Source organism: Mycteria americana, chromosome 2 (assembly GCF_035582795.1).
Source record: "Mycteria americana isolate JAX WOST 10 ecotype Jacksonville Zoo and Gardens chromosome 2, USCA_MyAme_1.0, whole genome shotgun sequence".
In the NCBI taxonomy this organism is placed as follows: domain Eukaryota; kingdom Metazoa; phylum Chordata; class Aves; order Ciconiiformes; family Ciconiidae; genus Mycteria; species Mycteria americana.
In genome coordinates, this window is record NC_134366.1 from 163276519 (window position 1) to 163298764 (window position 22246).

Consider the following 22246-nt stretch of genomic DNA (forward strand, 5'->3'; position numbering starts at 1 on the left):
TATGTGTCATAAGTATGGGTCAGCCCTCATAAATATGCCTCTCTTGGCATTTCACAATTGTCTGCGAAGGTGTTGCTCAACCGGAGTCCCAGCCCTGCAGCCATGATGTGTAGAGGTGTTGCACCTCCTGAATCAGATGTGGGCCCTTAGGCAATTCTGACTGCAGCAGAGCCCTGTTCAAACTAGGGCAGTTCCTGCTGCTGAATGATGATATCCTTTTTGAGTGCCCTTGCAGATGTTTCCAAGAGCTCTGTTTTATTTGTGCATCAACAAATGATCTGATATTTGCTAAGGGTTTGAATCCAGCCATTGAAGAATAATAAATGACTGTTTAGGTTGAGCTGAAATTTTGCAGCCTGATTCAGTTACAGTGGTGACTCACTTAGAGTTGGTTCTCACATGATTCACAAAGTGTATGGGTGACTCAGCCCACAAATTTACTTAGCTCCCATGTTATTTTCCCTCTCAGTGAAAAAAATTGTTGTAATAAATAATCACAGCAAACTTTGACTTACCCTGAGGTAAAACAAATGTATGTGTTGAAAGGCTGCATATTTGTAATAATAAATTATTTAGTGAGGTAAAGATGAAATAATAGGACGTAGGAATCGTTAAACAAGAAGGAAGTGTGACATGCATTTTTGGTTGATTTTGTTGCATAGCAGATATAAATAAAGGAAGAATAGTTATTTTTATCTGATGGAGATGCTCAGAGAAGCTGTTTTGACAGTGTCTGTACTTATTGCTATAGCCAGCCAATTCTTGGCATTTGTTCTCTGAAATAAGTAGTTTTAGATATGTCCACGTCTGGGTCAGATATTTTAAAGTGATGTCAATTCAGAAAGTGTGAGATACCCAGGTTCTGAAAACTGGGTCTTTGTAGGATGTCTTAGGCTAGTCACCCCAAGTCCTGAAGTATCTGAAGTTGTCTGTCTGAAAAATCCTTTACAATATCAAATTACAGAGATAAGAAATTCTGTCCCAACAAGAGCTATAAGATACTAAGTTTTTGTTCAAAAGATGCAGCTGCTATCAGTTTTCCGTAAGCATATGCACCGGCACATGGCTGTAGTATAAATACAGTCTAAATTACTATGAATTTAGAGTTAGCTAGAAACATCAGCATATCCTTTTTCAGGTTGTCCCAAAAGGATATAAATATCTAGGTAACTACATACCTCTGAGCTTCTTAACACTGAGTGACTAATCACCCTCCCTTTCATAAATGAAACAACAAAGAATCTGGAAAATGAAGAAATTCTGCCACGTCAGCTGACTTGGTTGTTGAAAAGGTCATTAGCAAGCAAGAACGTTTCTTTGCCTCACAAATACCAAGTGTCAATAATATCCATAAATTAAATTTTAAAAGTCCATATTTTGTGGGGATTAAATTACAGGGAACAAATAATGTGTGGCCTGAAAGATTAAGGTGAGAATTCTGAATTCTTTGGAAAGAGAGGTCTTTTGCAGATTGCATCACTGGTTTGAGGAAACCTCAACATGGTTCAGGTGTGGCAAGAAATTTCTGAGAAATAAAATGGATGGCACTGGCAAACTCCCCAAAACTAAGGGACATAAATGATAGCCCTGAGAAAGGGTACCTAGGAACAGTGACAGGATTAAAAACATGCAGCTGAAGGACTTCTGTGCTAGAGAGAGAAGAAAGAAAAGGCTAAAAAATAACCATGGCGTGTCACATGCTGAACCACTGCAATGCAAAGTCCAGTGGAGCATTTTTGTGGTACGCCAAATACCACTCTTTTATCACAAAGTTTGCCAAGCAGCCACAAGCTGTTTCAGGCCTCTTTTTAGAGAGTGAACCAAATGCACATGTTAATTTGAACTTTCCCTCAGCTAAAGGAGAAGGTAGAAGGATGGCTTTGTGCTCAAAGCACAGAACCAGGATTTATTTATTCTTGGTTCTGCCACAGTCTCCTTGTGCAACCTTAGGCCAAGTTATTCATCTCTTTGTGCCACAGTCTCCCCATTTGTAAAATACAGTTGATGGTACATATGTCACAATGGGTGTTTGAGGCTAAATTCTTTAATGTTTGTGAAGTGTTTTGGGACATAATGCTGGGAAGGACAAATTACTAAATGATGCAATGCTGCATGCAGAGTTATGCTAATTAGTGCCTTTTTAGACACTGATCCCTTACTGTATGTAGACTAGTACCGCAAGCTGGTCCAATTTTAGTCTATGGTACCTTTGACCTCACTGGTTCTGGGATTGGTCTGGAACAGAATAATTTATTTCCCATTTGGCGGTTATGGTAATTGATGAAATAAAAATTCCCCAGACTGCCCCTTAAAATACCCTGAGTTTACAGTTATCTCAGGCTGTGCAAGCTGGAGTTTCAAAAAGCCTGATTTTTGGAGGCATGGTCTAACAGTTTATGCATGGAATAGGCACACTACCAGTGAAAGAATCTACAAGAGGAAGGCTCGTCCTTACAGATAGATATTGGCAGAAGTCAAAGACCTGCCATGATCTGGCTCATTTCATAAGCATTGCCCATCAAATGCAGTAACCCCTTAGCACATATCAGCTGTGACCAGGTGGTGTGGTGTGGTGTGCTCCCATGAGCAAATGTATCTTTTGGTAGGTAAACCACAGCTATGTTTTTCTAAACAATTATTTTTTTAGTGTTTCTAAATGTGTTTTCCTATCAGCACTGCTGATAGATCAAGTATGTGGTGTCATTAATTATCGTATATAACATGTCTGTTCTCCCTCTTATTGCTGAGCTGCCATGTAAGTACTCATGTGGTTCTTTGCTGCTATGGGACTGTCACAGCAGATGCTTTTGCTTTTTCTATTGCTGTAAACAAACTGTTGTGACTGATACTTCTTTTCACCATATGTCCTGAACACTCCCAGTTCATAGTTATATGTCATTTCCAGGGTGCTTTGTAGGGTGTGTATGCCTCCACCCCATTTCAAAATCAATGTAACTCTCAATGGATTGACTGATGACTGCAAGGTGTTACTTAGCATGCTGGTTTTGGCTGACAGTGCTGCTAAACGAACAGTTGTTTGCTTAACATGTCTTTCATGGTTCCCATGTGAAGTAACTTTTACTGACAAACTGAACATGCCAATGGCTTCAGGTTTGCTAGTAGAGCACCTGTCTGACATGCTGCTTAGACCAAAAAGAAGTATGACCCCAACTTGTTGTCCTGAATATTGGTAATTTTGCCTTGTCCCTTAGCCATATCCTATGTTTGTATTGTCCTCATACATTTTTTTGTGCTGATCTCGTAATCACTACATCCATCATGAATCTGTAGAGTAGGAGTGGGTGGTGAGAACTAAAGAAAACTCTAATGTACCTGTAAGGGTGTTGTGCTGATGCAGTGTATAAGATGTTGCAATTCTGTCCCACCGTGAGGAACTAGGACTGATGTCACATTTTCTTTCATTTGTTTTCATTTATGTTGTTGGGTTAGACCATTCTCAACCCTCTTCATGGAATGGGATATGCAGCACCAAAGAGAAATTGCTTGTGCACAGCAAACGTATTTACTTGTTATTATAGTGGGTGGACATGCCTTATTATTCACCTGTGACGTATTGACCTTCCAGAAGGTCTACCTGGCATTTCAGTAATAGCATACGTGATGGTACAGTATTGAGTGTGGTCAGGGATGGTGTCTCTACTAATCATTTTAATGAAAGCAATCATCTGGAGGTGAACAGAAACTGAATTTAAATTGTAAATGTGAAAGAAGTTAAACTACAGGAAAGAGCATTCTTTGAGCATCTCTCTCATCTAACTCTTTAGGTTTCTATATTAGATGGTTGTCTGAGCCTATGTCATATGTGCTGCATTGCTGGACTATCCTCACAACTTAATATATTGCTATTGCGAAAATAACTGTCCACATAATTTCTTTTACTCTTTGTGTGAGTATCAGCAACTTAGAAGCACTTGGGGTTGTTTTTTTTAGTATACACAGCTGGATCTTCTGTATGGTATCTGGCCATAGTGCTCTCATTCGTGATGAGGACAGGCCTTAGTGATGGGTTGTTATTTGGGCTATGCTTGTGAGTGTGGTCCTGTGTTTATATGTTATTTTTATGTTTTTATACATTATTTTTATGTTAAAGAGAGAATGTCTGTAAAAACAGCCTGATGGAGTTCTTGCAGAAAGGAGTGTGTTTGCACTACATGTTGTCCAAATCAAATAATTATTTTATAATGTGTTGGATTTTAAATGTATTTTGATTTAGTTACTGCTTTCTTGTGCTTGCATACACCTGATGGCCAAGTTTCTTTTCCAGCTGGGTACTGAACAATGTTGGTTTTGGTCGTGGTAGGCCTTCTTTCGCAGCAGTTTGCTGTGATGCTGACACAGGCAAATCATTTGAGTGCGTATGATTGCCCCCATTGCCCTGGGCACAGGATGTTCTGTTTTCCTTTGCTCCTTTTGTCAAGTTTCATAGGATGAGGACTGTATGCTACTGTTTGGCTTTACGCAGCAGTTTGAGCATCTGTGATGACCTGCTGTTGGTCTTTCGTAGTCACTGTGCTCCTTTGGTACCAAGGTATTCCTAAGTCTTTCCCATTTACAGTTGGATGTTGTGGTAGGTGATCTTTTTTCTCCAGGTGCCTTTGAAAACTGCATGCTATCACCTGGTAGTGCATGGTTTTTTCATATTTTTCTTCTTGCTACAACTCGCATCTTCCTAAAGTAAATGTACCAAACTGACTTTACTCTTGGAAGAAATAATCATTCTATGGATTGCTTTGCTTTGATTAAAAGGAAAGTTTTCTTGGCTATGTAGCATTTTATATATCTGCAAAGTCCATTTTTACATTAACTTTTATTATTTCTTTGGCTCCTGAAATAAAATACTTTCTGTAGGATTTCCAACGTCTCTGTAAACTCTGGGAGCTGTAAACGATTTGATGAAGTGGACCATTTTTTTCTCAGTAGGCTTTTTTCCTGTCGTTCACAATGAATAGTATGGTGGTCTGGTGAGTGGCAGAATTTAATGTGTGCGGTAGGGGAAGAGTGGCTCAGCAGAAATGGCGCTTTCCTCCCTTTTTTCAGTTTGGCATGTTTTGCCAATCCCAAACATTTTGCCCATATGTTTGGTATAGGCTAGATTAGAAATAACCTTTGTCTGGTTTGGAAAAGGCTTAGCATTAAAGACCTAAAGGGGTCCTACAAGAAAGCTGGAGAGGGACTTTTTACAAGGGCATGTAGTGATAGGACAAGGGGTAATGGCTTTAAACTGAAAGAGGGTAGATTTAGATTAGGTATAAGGAAGAAATTCTTCACTATGAGGGTTGTGAGACACTGGAACAGGTTGCCCAGAGAAGTTGTGGATGCCTCATCCCTGGAAGTGTTCAAGGCCAGGTTGGATGGGGCTTTGAGCAACCTGGTCTAGTGGAAGGTGTCCCTGCCCATGGCAGGGGGGTTGGAACTAAGTGATCTTTAAGGTCCCTTCCAACCCAAACCATTCTATGATTCTATGATTCTATGATGTGACAGATGTCCACCTTCCTTCAGAGTTTGTGCTGCTGCTGATCATCATTGCATAGCACAGTCCCCAGCCCACCACCTGTAAGCTAGTTCTTTTGAAGACCTGTCAAAGGTACAGTTCCCTAGAATTTCATGCTGGCTTGAGAAACAGAAGGAAAACCTCTAATTATTGTTTTTTGGGGGTTCCCAAAGTGCTTTTTGCATTCTTGGAGTAGCTTAATATTGCCTATGTGGTGACTTCCCTTTTATTTCCAGTCATTTGTTCTTCAGATCATTCCACATACAATTACTGTAAGCAAGTGCTTTTCAAGAAACTGTGTTTTTGCCTGCCTGTGTGGCATAATGCTTCTTGTTCACACAGGACAAATACATTGAGGTGGTTTCCTTTTACGTTAGCTATCTGTACTGCTTTTGCTGGTGTTACCACACTAATCATCCATGCAGATTATAAGCTTCTGAAAAGCTGATTCAGAAATGGTGAGAGAGTGGAGGTTTTGAAAACTCTTTACAAAGTTATTTCTGTTTTTCATTCATCTCACTTTTTTGGACAGAGTCATATTTGGTTTCATTCACGTTCAGTGTTATGCTGGTTGTTAACATGTTGACCTTTACCACTCATGGAAGTAAATTTGACTGCAGAGGTTCAGTTTTCCCTATTGTTAGTGTGAGAAATACCCGTATACAGCAACTGAGTTAAATGACACTGAAACACTACATTTTATAGTTACTTTTGCTGAGGTTATGGTTTCAGAGCAGGAAACCCAACTGGAGTCAAAAGAAACTGAGATTATGCTTATGAATTTTTGCTTGATGTCTTTTGCTTTGTATTAAAATGTGTCATAATAAATAACATTCTATTTCTTATTCATTACAGATAAAACGAGAAAAACCAGAAAATATACCAGATCTAAAATATTTAGTAAAAGAAAAATTTACTGCACTGGAGAGCAAGAACAGTGACTCAGATTTGCAAAGGAATGAAAAATACATATATTTTAAGGATCAACTTAAAGAGATGAGAAAACAATGTAAGTCGTATTTAAAAAAAAATAGATTCTTTGAATGAGAAATGTTAAGATGTGACTAACTGTCCTAAAATATAGAACTGCCAGTTATGGCTCAAACCGAGGTGAGTGTTCTTATATAAAAACTTATTTAAATTGATATATGTGTAGAAAAAAAGCCAGTTAATTACCTTGGTAGTTTTATTTAGATTCCCACAGTTCCTGCCGTGTTTGAATACAAATATCATGAAAATCTTACTTCACTTTTTTTTTTTGTAAGGTGAGGTTTTTCATTTGAAGACTTTTTCATTTTTTTCTTAATTGATAGGATCTTCTAAAAGGATTAGGTAAGCTGTTTTCATTTGTCACTTAAACAAATTGCTCCTGTTTCACAACTTAGGATGTGTTGCAACTCTAAGAAGACCTTTGCTTTAATCGTAGAACTATATTGTTGGAAAATGCTTACTGTGTGTGTTCTCAGGTTTACAGCTTCTATGCATACACCATGTAACACTTCAACTTATTAAAATCTGGTTTTTTAAATTCACATGATTTATCAAGTGTTAAAATTTTAAGTTATTTGTGCTTGAATTACCAGAAAAGTTGGAGAGTGAACAGTTCTAGTATTTATGCAACACAACAAAATTGTATGCTTTTATTGCCTTGCACATACAGCAGCCATTAAAATATCACTCTGATTACTGTTGCCAGGAAAGTTCATGGGCTCTAACACTATTTGTGCTGTTCTTCCCCAATCATCATCATGTTTTGAAATCATATTATTCTGCTTGCTGTCCCTTGACCCCTGTACCTATTCCCTCCCACCCTACATTTTGATTTCAACATAAACTGGTATCTCAGGAACTTCAGGAGTCATAGATTAATGATTTATACCATTGGAAAATGATATTCTGGATGCTCTCCTGTAGCTCTCCTTGAGTTTTGTTTTTTGGACCCCTATCCAAAACCCGCTGAAACTAGCGGAAAGAATTTTCCCGCTGACTTCACTGGACTTTGGATTACTTCCCTGTAGAGATTTATGAAGTGTGAGGACATGCTTGACAAGGTGAATTTTAGATCTGATATCTCAAGACTCCCTAGGATTAAGAGCTTGAGGGCTTAATATATTTGTTCCCCATCTTTATGGTTTTTAAGATTTTGGATTTGAGTATTAGCACTGATCTCTGAGTTTAATAGGCTCTTGGCACTACTCTAAGAATGAAAATACCAAGTTGCAGACCACAAAACAGTGTAATTTTTGCTCCCTGCATAACCATAAAATTATTACTGCCCCACCATTATGTTGTAATTCCTAATTTCCAGGTGTTTGTAACTGAGAAGATAAAATCTTGATAACTGACTTTGGATTTACTTTCCACCCTCTAATTGCCTGAGGAAGGGGCGTATGCCCTAGTAATACATTCAGCTCAGGCTATGGGACTGAGTTGTAACTGGCAGACCTGTTGAAAGAAACCCCAAATTAAACAAGCACAATAAGAGTTATTCTTTAAAAAAAAAAATACAAGGACATCATTCTGCTACTACTGCCTGAATTCCAGATTTGTCTTATTAGCCACTTGGACTTTTGTTTTGGTTGTGCATACAGGGCAGACTGTGCCCAAAACGAAATGCATGATGATGTTGGATGGACTGCTGCGTTCAGTCCATGGACTATTGATCAGCTGGGTCAGCTTGGGTTTTGTAGAATTCATGATGTTTTTGATGAGGTAAATCCATCACATTTGCTCCTATTGCAGCATTTAATGCAATTTAAAAGTTTGAATGGAAAATTGTTAGTTAGCTTTCAGAGTCTTGGATGCAATGTAATGATCATGTATTCAAACAGTCTAGTTCAGCCCACCTTCTTTTGAAATGGATAACTAAATGCCACCGCAGATAGGAAAGAGGTGGAAAATTCGAAGTCAAATCATTCAAAGCAAGCACAATTCTGCTGCCTTAAACTTGCATCAGTGTTGTCTCTTCTGCCTAAATAATCTGTTGATCCACCATAAAGTCACTTTCCTACTTTACTTTCTTCTTGAAAAGGCTCTTTTACCAGGAAGGCTCCCAGAAATTCTTGAGTAGTAATGGGTGACTGAAGATCAGTGGAGTCTGTTTATATTCACATATGTAAATTCATTTCTATATGATATGCTGACCTGGAACCAGTAAGACTGTCCAGTTTCTCTATTTATTGTAGTTATGTGATCTTCTTGGCATTACCCTTATCCTCCCTCTCTCCTTTTGTGTGTTTTTCTCACTCATAGCTAGCCTTTAAAAAGACCCACAGAATTGAATATCACAAATTTATTCACAAACTTAAAAATGACAGATACCCACATTCTTATAGGATCAGGGCCTCTGGTCTTAATGTCTTTGTGAGAGGCTAAACTGGCTCGTGTATTCCATCTGGTACAAAAAGCCTCTTCTCATTGTTGGGCTCTACACAATAAATTACTATGCTGGGATGTGTAATTGAGCACTGTCAATATTATCTGAAATATCATATATACCACATAGAAAGTAGTGTTACTGTAGAGAAAGAGTAGGCTCAGAGGCAGGAATTTCTGGGTTGCAATACCAGTTGAACTAAAGATTCATGAAATCTGTAGAAGACATATACTAGTTTCAATAAACTGGTGATTTACCTTATAGCACACTGTGTGCACACGTTCGTTTATTTTTCTTTTGTAAGGAGAACATTAAGGTCACCCTGTTAAATATTCAGCAGCCATGCCTAAGTCAAGTCATCTGTGTATTCTTTAGCTTCTCCTGTATGAGTTGTGATTTCAAAAGCATGAATCCTAAAATACAGGTCCCATGATACCGCATATTATAACTCTGCAAATTTTGAGACAGACTTTAAAACTACTTGATGTGAGCTACATATGTCAATAACTTCATCAACAGCTACCTGGTTAATATTTTATTTTCAACTATTAGTCTTGCCAGGTTTGGACACAACTTAGTGCATAACTTCTGGCCTGTTTCAAGCACATATGTACAGTATGGTCCAATTTTTAGCTCTTTCCTGGGATTTGGTTTTATTGCTAAATCAGATAAAATACCAAAACTCCAGCCAAGCTTTCTCAGAGGAGCTTTCCTGGAGTTTTCTTTTGTCCCAGCCTTTTCTGTCTCAAAGGAGCAGATGGGGTAGATGCTAAAATGATTTGCCTTCCATGATGAGTTACCATTAATCACTACATCTCTTTTATGCAGAGTTTGACATTTGTATTCTAGAATAGCTGAACAAGAAAACGTTATATTCTCATGTTGTCTTGCTACTTAGAAATTAACTACGATTGGAAGGAGAAAAACATTTTTAACCAAAGTTTTTAGGTACGGTGCAGAGTGTGAAGCAGTTAAATATAACCTTATTTTAACAGCAAATTAAGAAAGCTAATACATGTTCTCTCTTGATATTTGCTGCCACAGTGATAAAAGGGAGCTGCATGGTTGTTCCCTGCCACCTGACAGGTGACATGCAGAGCAGTAGGTAGCTCTAATACTCAGGGAGGAGAAAGGTGCTGTATCACCTTCAGATTGTCCTCTTCTCCAGGCAGTGCTGCAGGAAGGAGACCTTCTTAGCTTTGAACTTTAGCACCAGCTAAGGTGCAGAATTGAAATTGGGAAAGTGCACCTCTGTGGCAGTAAGTATGATATTGTGCCTCAGAGCAGTTTCTGTTCTGCTCATCTTTCAGACAGTTTGCAGGCATTTTCCCTCAATCTGTGAGCCTTTATTATGCAGCTACTTTAGCTGGAATTTGTGCAAAATGATGCAAAATCTCCACCTCTGATGATATGTGTCAAAACACTGTCAGACAGGTTTTATGTGAACAGCAAGTGATTTTTCTGAAGTCTGTTTTCAGAACTATCTTACATTCCTAAATTCCCACTTCTTATTTTTAATGGAAAACATTTTCATTTTTCTACTCAAACCTGCTTAGAATGTAAGCAGTAGAAAAGAAGTGTTGATTAATTTTTTTTATATATATTTTTTAACCATTTCTTGTACCCCAAAATGACTACATTATCTTTTCCAAATAATTGAGCACTTGGAAGGATACTCACTAAATCTGGTAATATCAGAAAGTTCTAAATAATTGCATGTGTAGTTTGTAAGGAAATTTTTTTGTGACCTTGACCCTACATAACTGATGCTCTTCTTACACATAAGGGCCCCGGACCTGCAAAGTGCTTAGCGATCTCCTTTGGATTAAGTGAAATGCTTAAGCAAGTTGCTTAAATTAAATTGCATGAGTAGATTGTTTGAAATGAGTGAGATTGCTGGCATGTTTCACTTCCTTATTGGAGTGTAACCACAGTACAGAACCTTGCAGGACTGAGCCCATAGGAACTAAGTCATGATTACTGCAGGAATTGTCACTTTGCATTTTGTGTCTTCTGTAAATTTAGAATCCCACCTTCTGTTTAAAGTTGTATTACCAAGTCTTTTTATTTCATGCCAGTATATATATATATATATATCAGAGGCATCTTCTGGCACAGAGTATGAGAATTTTGCCTTCACAAAATGAAAGTAAGAGCTGTCTTTATGTATCAGTTTAAGTTTCTGATACTCTGTGAAAAGAGCTAATCAGAAGGTATAATCTCTACTCCTGTGACCCTAGCTGCCACTGCTGTATTTGCTGAAGGTTATTTAGTTTCACATTCGGTGCACAAAGGATGACAGGTTTCATAGCCCTTTTATAGCAGCTGATAACATGCACTTTGGAATCCTTGATAACTACGGTCTGTACGAACACCCAACAGATGCACGCTTCAGTAGTCCTTTTGTAGAAAGTGCTAAGATTTGAGTGAATGACAATATTGCTGGTTATGCCAAACAATTTAAGAAGTGAATTTGGCAAATGTAAGAAAGATAATATTTTTTTGATAGGGAACAAGTAATTTTGAGACACAATAGTAGTTTAAGCAACTTTTTGTCACAGGAAACCAGTCATTGTAATGGAGTTTGGAAGGTAGCAGCACTGCAGTTGTAAAGCTCATCCTTGCCTTCTCCACTGAAGAAAAAAAGTGTCAGAGGTTTTGAAAGGAGAGAGTATGTATCATGATTTAACATTTTGCTAGGAGACATTTGTAGTCATTATCAATAAGCAAATATTTGCAAAGGAGAAGTTTTAAAATGTAATATTTAATGTTCAAGTAGACACTATTATGCCCTGTTGATACATGTATTTTAAGCCATGCATTTGCTGAGAGATAATGATGTAAAAAAATGTTATTTTAGATGCAGTTTGAGGTAGAAAAAAAAGATACTGTGAAAAGAATTCTCTTTAAATTCATAAAACAGTCTATCTGGAGATTCCAGGAAAGGCTAAAGTCTTTGATTTGCTTTTAGTAGCATAAGAAAACAAGCTGCAACACGACACTGTGTAGTATAATGCTTGACAAGTTTCATCCAATTAATCCTCACAACATCACATTGAGGTGGGCAAGTTAATTTTATTCCTCACCATATAACAGAGGTAAAACTTGAGTAAATAGTTGAAGTTACTTGTACAGAGTCACATAACTCATTTACAGATCTGGGTTTTTCTTCAGCAGTAGCTAACCTCTTTTAAGGTTATTTTCACCTTTATATTTAGATGTGTTGGTAGAGGATCAGCTGAAAAATAACATTAATGTATTTTTCTTTGTATTTTTGATATAAAATAATAATTTAAAATCCCTTTACTGACTAATTATGGGAAAACAACTTCAGCACAAAAGTTGAAAATTCTAACTGAAAGTGGGATTGATGTTATGACAGTTCAGTGGTGTGTGTGGGATATGCACTTTTCGTTTATGTAAAATTCCTTATAGAAAGCCCTTTGAGTAGTAAAGAAAGGAAAGATGATCTAGGACTTAGGAAGGTCGCTTGCAGTTTAGGAGACCTTGGTTTAGTTCTTTGCTTTTACAGTATTCTTGTATTAGATCGAGTCATTTAGGTTCAGATCAGATCACTGGGAGTTAGGTGCCTAAAATCTTTGTGGGTCTGAACCTTATACCTATGTCTGAAATTCAGCTATGTATATATTATGTTTGTGGACTGTGCAAGGAGAGACTAACCAACGCGGACTGGCTCATATCCATGCTGCTCTGGGCTAGTACCCTAGGGAGCAAAGTAGCCATGTCCACTCTGCACTGCAAAACACTCAATTGCCCTGCTTCTCCTGTGGCACTCCTGTGGCACTAAAACATCATCATTATTTTTTGTGATTTTTTTCAGTTCACAGAGCTGGAATAACATAACTCTGTTTTAGTCTGCCAGAGTAATGTTTTCATGGCATGATGCTGAGGGAGCAAATTGCAGCCCCTGAGGAGTGACATGGATATGTTTAGAGGCATTTGTGTGACTGAGATCTGACTTTTGGGTAGGGTTGAAGGACTACCCTGAGAGAACTAGCTGGCTTGCTCAGGAGTGAGCTAGCCCACTTGTAGTTTTGAAAGATTAGGAGACCAGGGCCTGGGAATGAAATGGAATGAGTTAAAGTGATGATCATTATGTCTTACATGCAACCCCTCTAATTCACAGAGTTATTGGAAAGTTAGTGTCCTTGCTAGTTTGCAAAGGACCAACTCTAGAATGAATGAAACTGTCAGAACTTTTGTTTTGCAATCTGGGACAATTTTTCTGGGTCAAAAATTAGCTATATTGGTAGGATAACAGGCAGAAGCTTACATTAGCAGTAATTCTGTTAGTGGCTTAATGAAGAACATGAATTGCCAGTGAATCTGGTGAGGGTTTCTTTGATGAAATGATTGCCTTTCTAATGTGATTGATCAGAATAAGAAGTTTCTTGCTTTTGCATTTAGAGTTCTGACGTGGAATTCATAGTTAAAATGAAAGAGGAATCAACCCACCCCCTCAAACAGCCCTTCTTCATTGTGAGTAACCTGGAGTGTAGGAGACCTGGGTTTCAGTCTCAGCAATTTAAAGTCAAAACTTGACTGACTCTGGGCCTACTAGATGATTGACCTGTAGCTCTGGGATCAGTCTCCCTCTCTCTCTGTTCAGTGTGTATTTAACTATATATAAAAATGGAAACAACTGCAGAAGGAAATACTGGGAGACACTGACCCTTTAGCCCTATGGTAAAGGTACTCAGCTGAGGGAGGTATCTAAATCAGAAAGAGCATCAGATGTAGGTCTCTCTTGTTATAAATATCTGCCCTTCCAATCAGTGAATACTTGAGGGTGAACTCTTTTTATCTCTTTCTGTGCCACTCATCTGATCTATACATGTCTTTTAAAAAGATCTACATTTTATTCCATTGCAAAAGTCATTGCAAGATATAACTCTTGCTTTTATATCAGCCTGGCTTTCAGATCAGCACTGAGTATATAAAATCTAGAAAGGAAATGAAGTGTTGCATAGAAATAATTTTTTATTATTATTATACACTTAGGGATAATACTTTGGGTAATTTATTGTTACTGTCATGGGATAATTCTCTCTTAAGTGAGCACATTGATGGCTGCCAGCATGGCATTTTTACTGTTAGTAGGAACATATAGGTCAGGAAGGGAGCTTCTGGATGCTGATTCCGTTCCCTTGATGTTGCAGTCAATCACATTATCTAATAAAATGCCATCTTAAAATACATTAATTTTTCCCCTTTTTTCCTGTTGGAAGCATGATAAAAAACCTTAGAACCTTGCTCAGATGGTGACAAATTTTCAGGCAAAACAAATCTGTGACCAAGTTTGTGCTCATTTGTTCTTGTACCAGCACTGCACCCTAGCTTATATAGATGTTCTCCCTCAATGGTGTTTAGTTCAATTCAGTCAGTTCCTGTATTTCTGTATTTCTGTAATCCATTTGTGCAACATGGAAACTTATAAAATCTCATGTCTTGTGAGCATATTTGAACTCATCAGAAATGTTTTATAAATTTCAGATGAGTAAGAAGCATAGAGATAGATGCTAAAGCTTGCCTGTATCTGAAATTCTGAAAACTTCAATAGATGGATTATACCATATGGAAAATTTGCTTTCTGGTAATAAAACATGAGCAATTTCACTAAGAGTTTTCATTCACTTCTTTCATGGTGTAATAATACATACTATTTTTCTTGTAAAAATCTGAGCAGTGAAAATGTAAGGACTGCCTCTGCCAGCTCAGTACAATTTTACTTGCCATTATGTCTTTTGCATGCTATTCAGACAAATTTAAAAGATAGAGGATGGAGGAATTCCATCCTTGTTCCATGAGCTTACAGCTTAAACTTCAAGTGTGATTACAGGAAAACAGGTGAAAAACAGTCCAAGAAGAAGAAAGCAAAGAAAGAGGAAAGGGAGAGCATCTCAGTCTTAGTATTTTTCAATTGACATGTTCTCATTTTGAAGTTAGGATATTGAGGAGGAAGGAGGAAAATAAAGCTCAATGGAGTTTTAAACTTAGGGAACTTTGTTTTATTTACTCATTTTTTCTGTTACTTGAGTGTTCATCTTACTCATGGAGGGACAGTAGGTTTTTTTTTTTTTACCCTTCCTATATGTTAATTTATATCATTTATATGTGGGACTTTGTGCCACCAGTATTCACAGGGATCAAAGGAAATACTACTTCAAGTAGAACTCTACTCCAAGTAATGCATTTGGATTGAGTGTCAGCCACAAAAAGCATTTCAGGAAGAGCAGGGAAGTAGATCTGAGATAATGCTGTCTAAATAATAATCCATCGGTGCATATCACATTGCATGGTAACTTCAGAGTACCCCAGTTCAGAGAAAGGAAAACACTTGGTGTTTTTATGGTTCCTGAAACTATTTGCCATGTAGTTCTTGGTGTGTCTTTCAGAAGAGCTGCAAGTTGAGCTAGATCTTGGTTTGGTAAGCGTCAGTGTAGCTTCTGAAATCAGTGGAATTTCCCTGATTTATACCTGCAACATACAGTAACATGCAAACTAGTAATGTGCAGCAAGATTAATAAACATCCTCTAATTCCTTATCAGAATTTCACTTGCATTGGCTGCTTACCATAATTTTTTATATCCATATTGTTTCATTTCCCTCTCAAAAGCCGTAGGCACCAATAACCTCATGCTATGAGGTTATTGGTGCCTATGTATGATTTCTTTCCAACTTGAATTTTATGCCATTAAATGTACTGGAGATCTGCTTTACACTACCCCAAACCTGTTAAATAAGTTTAGCTGAAATGGAGGAAGGAAGCTAGAGAAGCACTAAGGACTGCAAACCCCATCTTTTAGGTTTGTGGACCTCAGACTGGATGCCAGAGTCCAGAGTTAAGTGCCTTGGCTCCCACAAGGAGGGTTAGGGCACATCTGCGTGAACAACTTTGTTGAGTGACAGATCTATTCTGTCAGCATAGCGTGCTTTACCTCTGCACGTCAATCACAGTATTGCATAAGGTGACTAAAAATGTGCCAACTGTAAAGTAACCAAAGGGAATGAATCAGGGCTTTTACTGTGAGACATGCTTATATTATGTAGCTGGAGAGGAAATGGACCATGGGTCTAATCTGTGGATTTGGGAATTTCAGTCTCTGAAATGATTACTGATATAATCAGGGAGGTGAAGTGGTAATTGTGTGTACCGTCTCATAGGGGTAACCTAAGATATGTTGCTTTCAGTCACCATTAGCACAAAGTCAAGAAGTCAAACACCTTCGATGGCATTTACACTTACTCTAAAACAGGCTTGGAGCATTCAGATGTTCTGTCACAACTGAGGAGTGGTTTAAGTTGTCATCTTTCAGCTGTTATTAGCTCTCATTTGAGACAGAGCATCTGACTTTACAAGTGTGGATAGGTTTATCATGTCTTATAATCTCAAATATGGATGTAGATTGGTTGCGTTACCAGACTTGCTGTGAATGATCTCAGGATTAAAGGCAAGTTACTTAACAGGTGTTCCAGCAGGCACCAAAAATATCTCATGAGGGAGAGAAGCAGTTAGTGGAGTGATGGTGAGAGTGCTTATGTTTTACATCATAGCATTGTGTCTACAGCAGTTGCCCAGGAAGTGATGCAAATAAATTCACAAATAAGCACCTAAGAAAAATCCCTTACAGGGAAGATGTCACTTTTGGCTCCTGTCTGGATCCTCCAAATGTCCCTGATCAGATTACTGGAGGCTGGACAAGAATACCAGGAAAACATCACTGTAGGCTTTCCCTGCCTCGTGCCCTCTGTAGGGATTTGCTATTATTCATCATCAGAGTAAGACTGCCGGATGGGATGGACCTTACATGTGACATCATACAGTTGCTCATAGGCTTTCACGCAACGCCTCGGCTGTGGGCTGGTCTGTAGAGGGCACTCTTCAGCCCTTCAGTTGAAGCAAAATCTGCACCCTGTGCAGCTGGCAATGGAAGGGGGCTAGGAAGGATGCGAAGAGGGTGCATGACTGTACTCCAGTAGTTAACTCACTCAGCAAGGAATGGGAAACTGGGTTCTCTCCATCTCCATCACTACTTTCTCTTCTTCCACTTGGATGGATCTGTGCCTGCTTTCAAGAGCCAAAGAGGTCACAGGACAAACAACGTATTCCTTGTTACTCAGGCTGGGGCAGCTCTGGGCAAATACAGAAGTCAGAACTTCAGATCCCTGGAGAAGCTGGGAGGGGGTTACCAGAGTTAGATGCCTTCAGGGTTAGGAGGCCACTGAACAGGATTTTTCATCATTTTGGACTTTAGTGTCTGTAGTTTGCTTCAGTTCTTTGGATCTGGCCCAGACTTAAGTATTCTCCCTCACTCCCTATTTGAAAGTTTATGGGTCAATCCAAGACTTAACGAAACCTAAAGAAGTCTTTCCAGGAAGGCTGTTCATCAGGATCTATCTGTAAACTTCCAGTACAAACGAAGTGGCTAGTTTATAATCAGATTGGAAAACAGGGGAAAAAAAAGCCCTGCTTATCGCAGCATGGAAGAAGACTTCATGCAGAAAAGCTTAAGAGTTTTCTTTGAGGGGAAAAAATGTAAAAGCTTCCTGATTGCTTTATCAGCCTCTTCAGTAAAAATAGTAATTACTGCAATTTAAGACTAATGAATAAATCACTGTATTAAAACGTGAACAAAAAAGTTTAACAGGCAATCATATGTAATCATTTGGCAGCTCCATTATTAGTGTGGGCAAAGTAAGCTATTCACCTAACCTTTGCTGCAGCATCCATTGCTTTGAGTTTTTTGTTGGTTTTTTTTTCCCTACAACCCAGATTAAATTCTCCCTTCCAGTTCTCTAGCAGAGTTTTGTTATGCCATGTCAGATGTCTACATAGTTGAGCTCATGTTCCTCAATTTCACAAATACCTGCTCACCTAAGAAAACACGGCTGTGCAGATAGCTCCAATGAAATCATGCCTGCATATGGCTTTTGTCACATCACAGCTATGTCATGGACAGACATTCTCCAGCTCTGTCGTACTCTCTTTACCACTTCTCTCATTTTACCCAACTGCTCCCCAGCCTGAATCAGCATTCTTCCTCGTTTTTTATACGGCTGCTTTCCCTTTTCACATGACGGTACAATCCCCTTCCTCCCTTCAGTGCTTCTCTTTGGCTTTCCTCCCTGCCAGCTCCTCCTTAGAAGTGTCACAGAACATGTTACCCATGATTGATGTATTTAGTTTCAGTACTGAGGGCTTCATGTCAGTCTTGTTTTGTCCTGAAAAAAATATGCATAACTTCATTATCTTGATAAACTGTTTGGTTCATTTACACTTGCTTTTGACTGCACAGTTACTGATATGCCAGTATGCTTCCAGCTCAGTTGTGTACACAGCACAAGCCATAATTTAGAGGAAAGTAGTGGCTATTGACCACTAACAGTACAGTTGGTGGTGTGCTAGCTATAGCTTTACATTCTTGTTAGAGTTGGAAAATCTAGTAGCTGAGTGAGTCATGGAACCCAATGTAGCAAAATTCAGTTGTAAATGAAAGAGGAACATTTCCATATTCTTCATTTGGCTTAATTCCTGTGCCTAATGGCTGTGTATATACCATAAACATTGTGAAGGAGCAACCATGGAAACACTTGTTTTCTTGCATTGCTAAATTTACTCTGGGTTGAATATTAACACAGTGCCTGGCATTACTTTAAAAGCAAAAATAGCTAAAGCGTGACTCACTATGAGTCATTTACTGCTAGTCCTGCTATACTGCCTAGAGCTTGACATTGAACAAGTTGGCAGCCTGCATTGCTACATTTTTTTCTAGGAACTTTGAACACATTTCATTCTTGTGAATTCTCTTGTGCAAGAATATTAAACACAGCAATGTGTTTATTTTGCTTCCAAAGTCGAATGAATCAGAAAATGGTGAAACAAAGAGTATTTTTCTTGGAGATTCTGGAAGAGCTGTATTCTGAGAATTATTTTGTAGTTGCAATAACAAAATGATTGCATGGATGTTAAAAGTTAATTACATTTTATCCAGTTTATGTAAGATACACTTTAAACATTTTAAAATATCTTTTTTTAAAATTTATTTGCATTTTCAGCAAGGGCATATGTGGAATCAGAAGGCTAAGCCTGTAGGATGAGAATGTTTTCTCTTTGATTGGCAAAGGTTTTATGATGGGAAGGCAGTCAGCTCTTGAGGGGCAGACAAAACGAGGCAACTGTATTCCTATTGGCCTCTGTATTTAAAAGGCACACCCTAAATATGGTGCTTGGTATCTGACAGAGAGTAGCTTGCTGGCTGACTGTGGGAATGCCTATAAAAGATCAGCTGATTTCAGTCAGATGGGAAGGGGTAATGAGAGAGGGCTGAAACCAAAAGCAACTTGCTGAGGTAGCCATGTGATGATATCCTGAAATACACTGGCAGGGCCAAATATCACTCTTCAGTATGCTAAAATTTTGGTTCCAGCTAAATGTCCTTTCTAACTAAAAGCCACTTCTTAGGACAATAGATAATGAAATCCTTTAATATTTTCCATATTTTTTTCTACTTTAAAAAATATTACTGTGATAATTGAAGAAAAATCTTATGCTGTCAGCACACAACCTTCTGCATGTGTTTAAAGGAGGTACCAAAAATCCAATTAAAATACTAATAATGTAAGTTCAAAACATCTACAAAAGTAAAATCCCATATACCTGGGTACGGTTAAAAAGCTTGCTATGTATCTCTTCCTTTAACTACAGGTGATGGAAATAGAGCCTATACGGTACATTCATCTGTACATTTAATAATATATGCTGTTGCAGGATCTTTATAAGCTAAAGCATTTTCTCTATCTAATCTGTTAGAACACCAACTTCAAAAATTTCTCTTGAAGTGGTTTCCCTATAAAAAAATCTCATTACGATGACTCAAGAGAGAAATAAGAATGATTAATTAAGCTTAACAGTGGCATCCTATGCATTGTCCTGATGTGCACTATTCTACATTATTTCAACACGGATTTGTGAATAAAAGTGCAGACGTAACTGCACTGAAGAGACTTCTTCTGTTTAAAACTTAAAATTGTTCAGTAAACTTAACTAAAATAAGGTTAAAGTAATTTTTCTTTAAGTTTTCCTGAATAACAATCATACTAAAAAATGATACCATGTTATTTCCCTAAACCTAGAATCAAAAAATTATTGTGTTATATCAGACAGTGTAAAGTGGGACAGAGTTTTGATTTTTTTCTGTGTTACCTCTTTGACAGTGACCCCCAAATCACTATTATTAAAATGGTTTCAGTAGTTACTCATGGTATATGCTCTTTAGCAATCTCTTCATAGCTACCGAATAGGCTGTACCTCAGCCACACCTCCAGACATGTTATGCAGAATATAGACATGAGAATTTATGTTAGGAGTAAGACTGTGCCTTTTAAAAGACAGCTCTGTGTAGGAGGTTTTTCTGCTCTGAGGATCGTCAGAAAGATTGGAGCTGCCTAAGGCATGATACCTCTTGGGCATCTCTATACACGTTGTGTAAGTAATGCCTCTATTAAGCTATAGCAAAGTATTCCCCTCACATATGTGTGTGTTTCTGTGTACCCATTCACAGAACGTGAATGACACAGAGAGAATGGACAGGGCACTGACATGGAGTCTTTCTCTTTAGGACGTATCAGAAGACCATGTGCTGAGCTCTAAATTGAGCACAGGAGCACGATAGTCTAGCACTGAATGTGAACTTCATTACAAAGTATTAACTGTTTTCCATAAATACATAAGAAATACTCTGTTGAACTGAAACCAGCATCCTGTTACACGTGCATCCTAAAATGACAGGTGAAAACTCTCAGTTCTCAAATCACTTCTGGTTCCAGTTACAAATCCAAGATGATTTTCTTTAATATTTTTGTATGATAGAACAAACAGAACACATTATGCAAAGCTGTAAATCATGCACAGTGCTGAAAGAATTCATATCCACTTAACCACTACAGGCTGTGAGGATGTCCATCTTCTTGCATTCTTCTCCTGGGTCTTGAAGTGTGTTTGAGGTACAGTACAGGAACCAATATGTCTGTGAGTTGTCAATAGAAAAGTGATAGGAATCTTGGACTAACAAATTGTGTTCTGCAGATATATTCCGTTTCAGCACTGCTTTCAACAGCAGAATGGAGGCTTTTTTTTCCCACCGTTCAAATTGATTTTATCAGGTACATCTAACCTGAGGAACTCTTTTTCATATATAATGGATGGGATTCTTAGGATGTAATTCCTTATTCCCCATGAGTTGTGAATAACATAGTTATTACTAAGCAAATTTGCCATTAAATGTAGGACTTGCATAGCATGAGCTACAGATGGCCAGAAAAAACTGTTCTTTGTCTGGTGCACTATTTTTTATGTGACTGTGCGCTTATAGAACCAACCTTACTGACTAAGGTTGTCCTGTGAGCCTTTAATCTTAAAAATAGCCCTTTTTGCTGCAGTTTGTCTGAGGTTGATTCACAAGCATAGTCATACAAGATCCAGTAGCATCATTGGACTGACTGTTAATCACTGTCACCTTTTGAGAAGAAGAGACTGAATGTTAAATTGCTCATTTCTGAACAGCTGCCAAATTCTTTTCTTTTTCAAAAGCCATTAGTCTAGGAGATTTCACTGCTTCTGTTTTTTGTTTTTCCCACACTTAAAATCTATGGCAAGCCTTTTACACTTATGGTGGCAGGTGTTTTTGTGAAGTATTAGTGGACAAATTTGCCCTGGGATTAACTACAGACCAGAAACTGCAAACGGATGTTTGCAATTGAAAAGATCTTCTAAGTCATGAGAGTCCTTAATCTTGGGGGAGTCAAGTCACCAAAGACGATGGGAGTGAAAAGATAACATGCTTTTCACTAAGCATGTTAGAAACTCCTGCTTTAAGGCATAACTAGCTTGTGTATTTCAGATCAGCTGTGCCAGTTGAGGAATTTAAGATACTGAAAGTTAATTTTCTGCATCAACACTGCACATTACAAAGTTAATTTCCTAAATCCACATTTAGGAATCTAAATCTGGAGCCATATTTTTAGTTTATATATAAACTTCGAGTATCTCTTTAGCTCCCTGATTGAGAAATTTGATTATAATCTTAATTATGTTGCCCTCTGTATATCGGGGAAAGTCTGCAGCTGAGGATGAGTGTCTGCAGACATGTGCAGACATTTGAGTTCCTCTGCCTGTGTTGTCTCTACATCTAGTCAGTTCAGTGCCATGCAAATGTGGCTATACAAATTCTGAATCAGCACTAGTCTCCATCAGTTCACCCAAGGGAATGGGCGAAGGAGCTCTGTTTACACCTACGTATGTAGATGTGCCCTCAGATTCTCCAAAATTCCAGAGAAT

The 22246-nt window shown here is 38.1% G+C and overlaps 1 protein-coding gene across 1 annotated transcript in view; it reads left to right on the forward strand.

The window, feature by feature from the left end:
* NSMCE2 (NSE2 SUMO ligase component of SMC5/6 complex) overlaps positions 1–22246 on the forward strand; it is a 133537-nt gene that overhangs the window by 56148 nt on the left and 55143 nt on the right. Inside the window, exon 4 of the mRNA XM_075495260.1 lies at positions 6368–6521. Coding sequence (XP_075351375.1) covers positions 6368–6521 — 154 coding nt within the window. The remainder of the gene's footprint in view (positions 1–6367; positions 6522–22246) is intronic.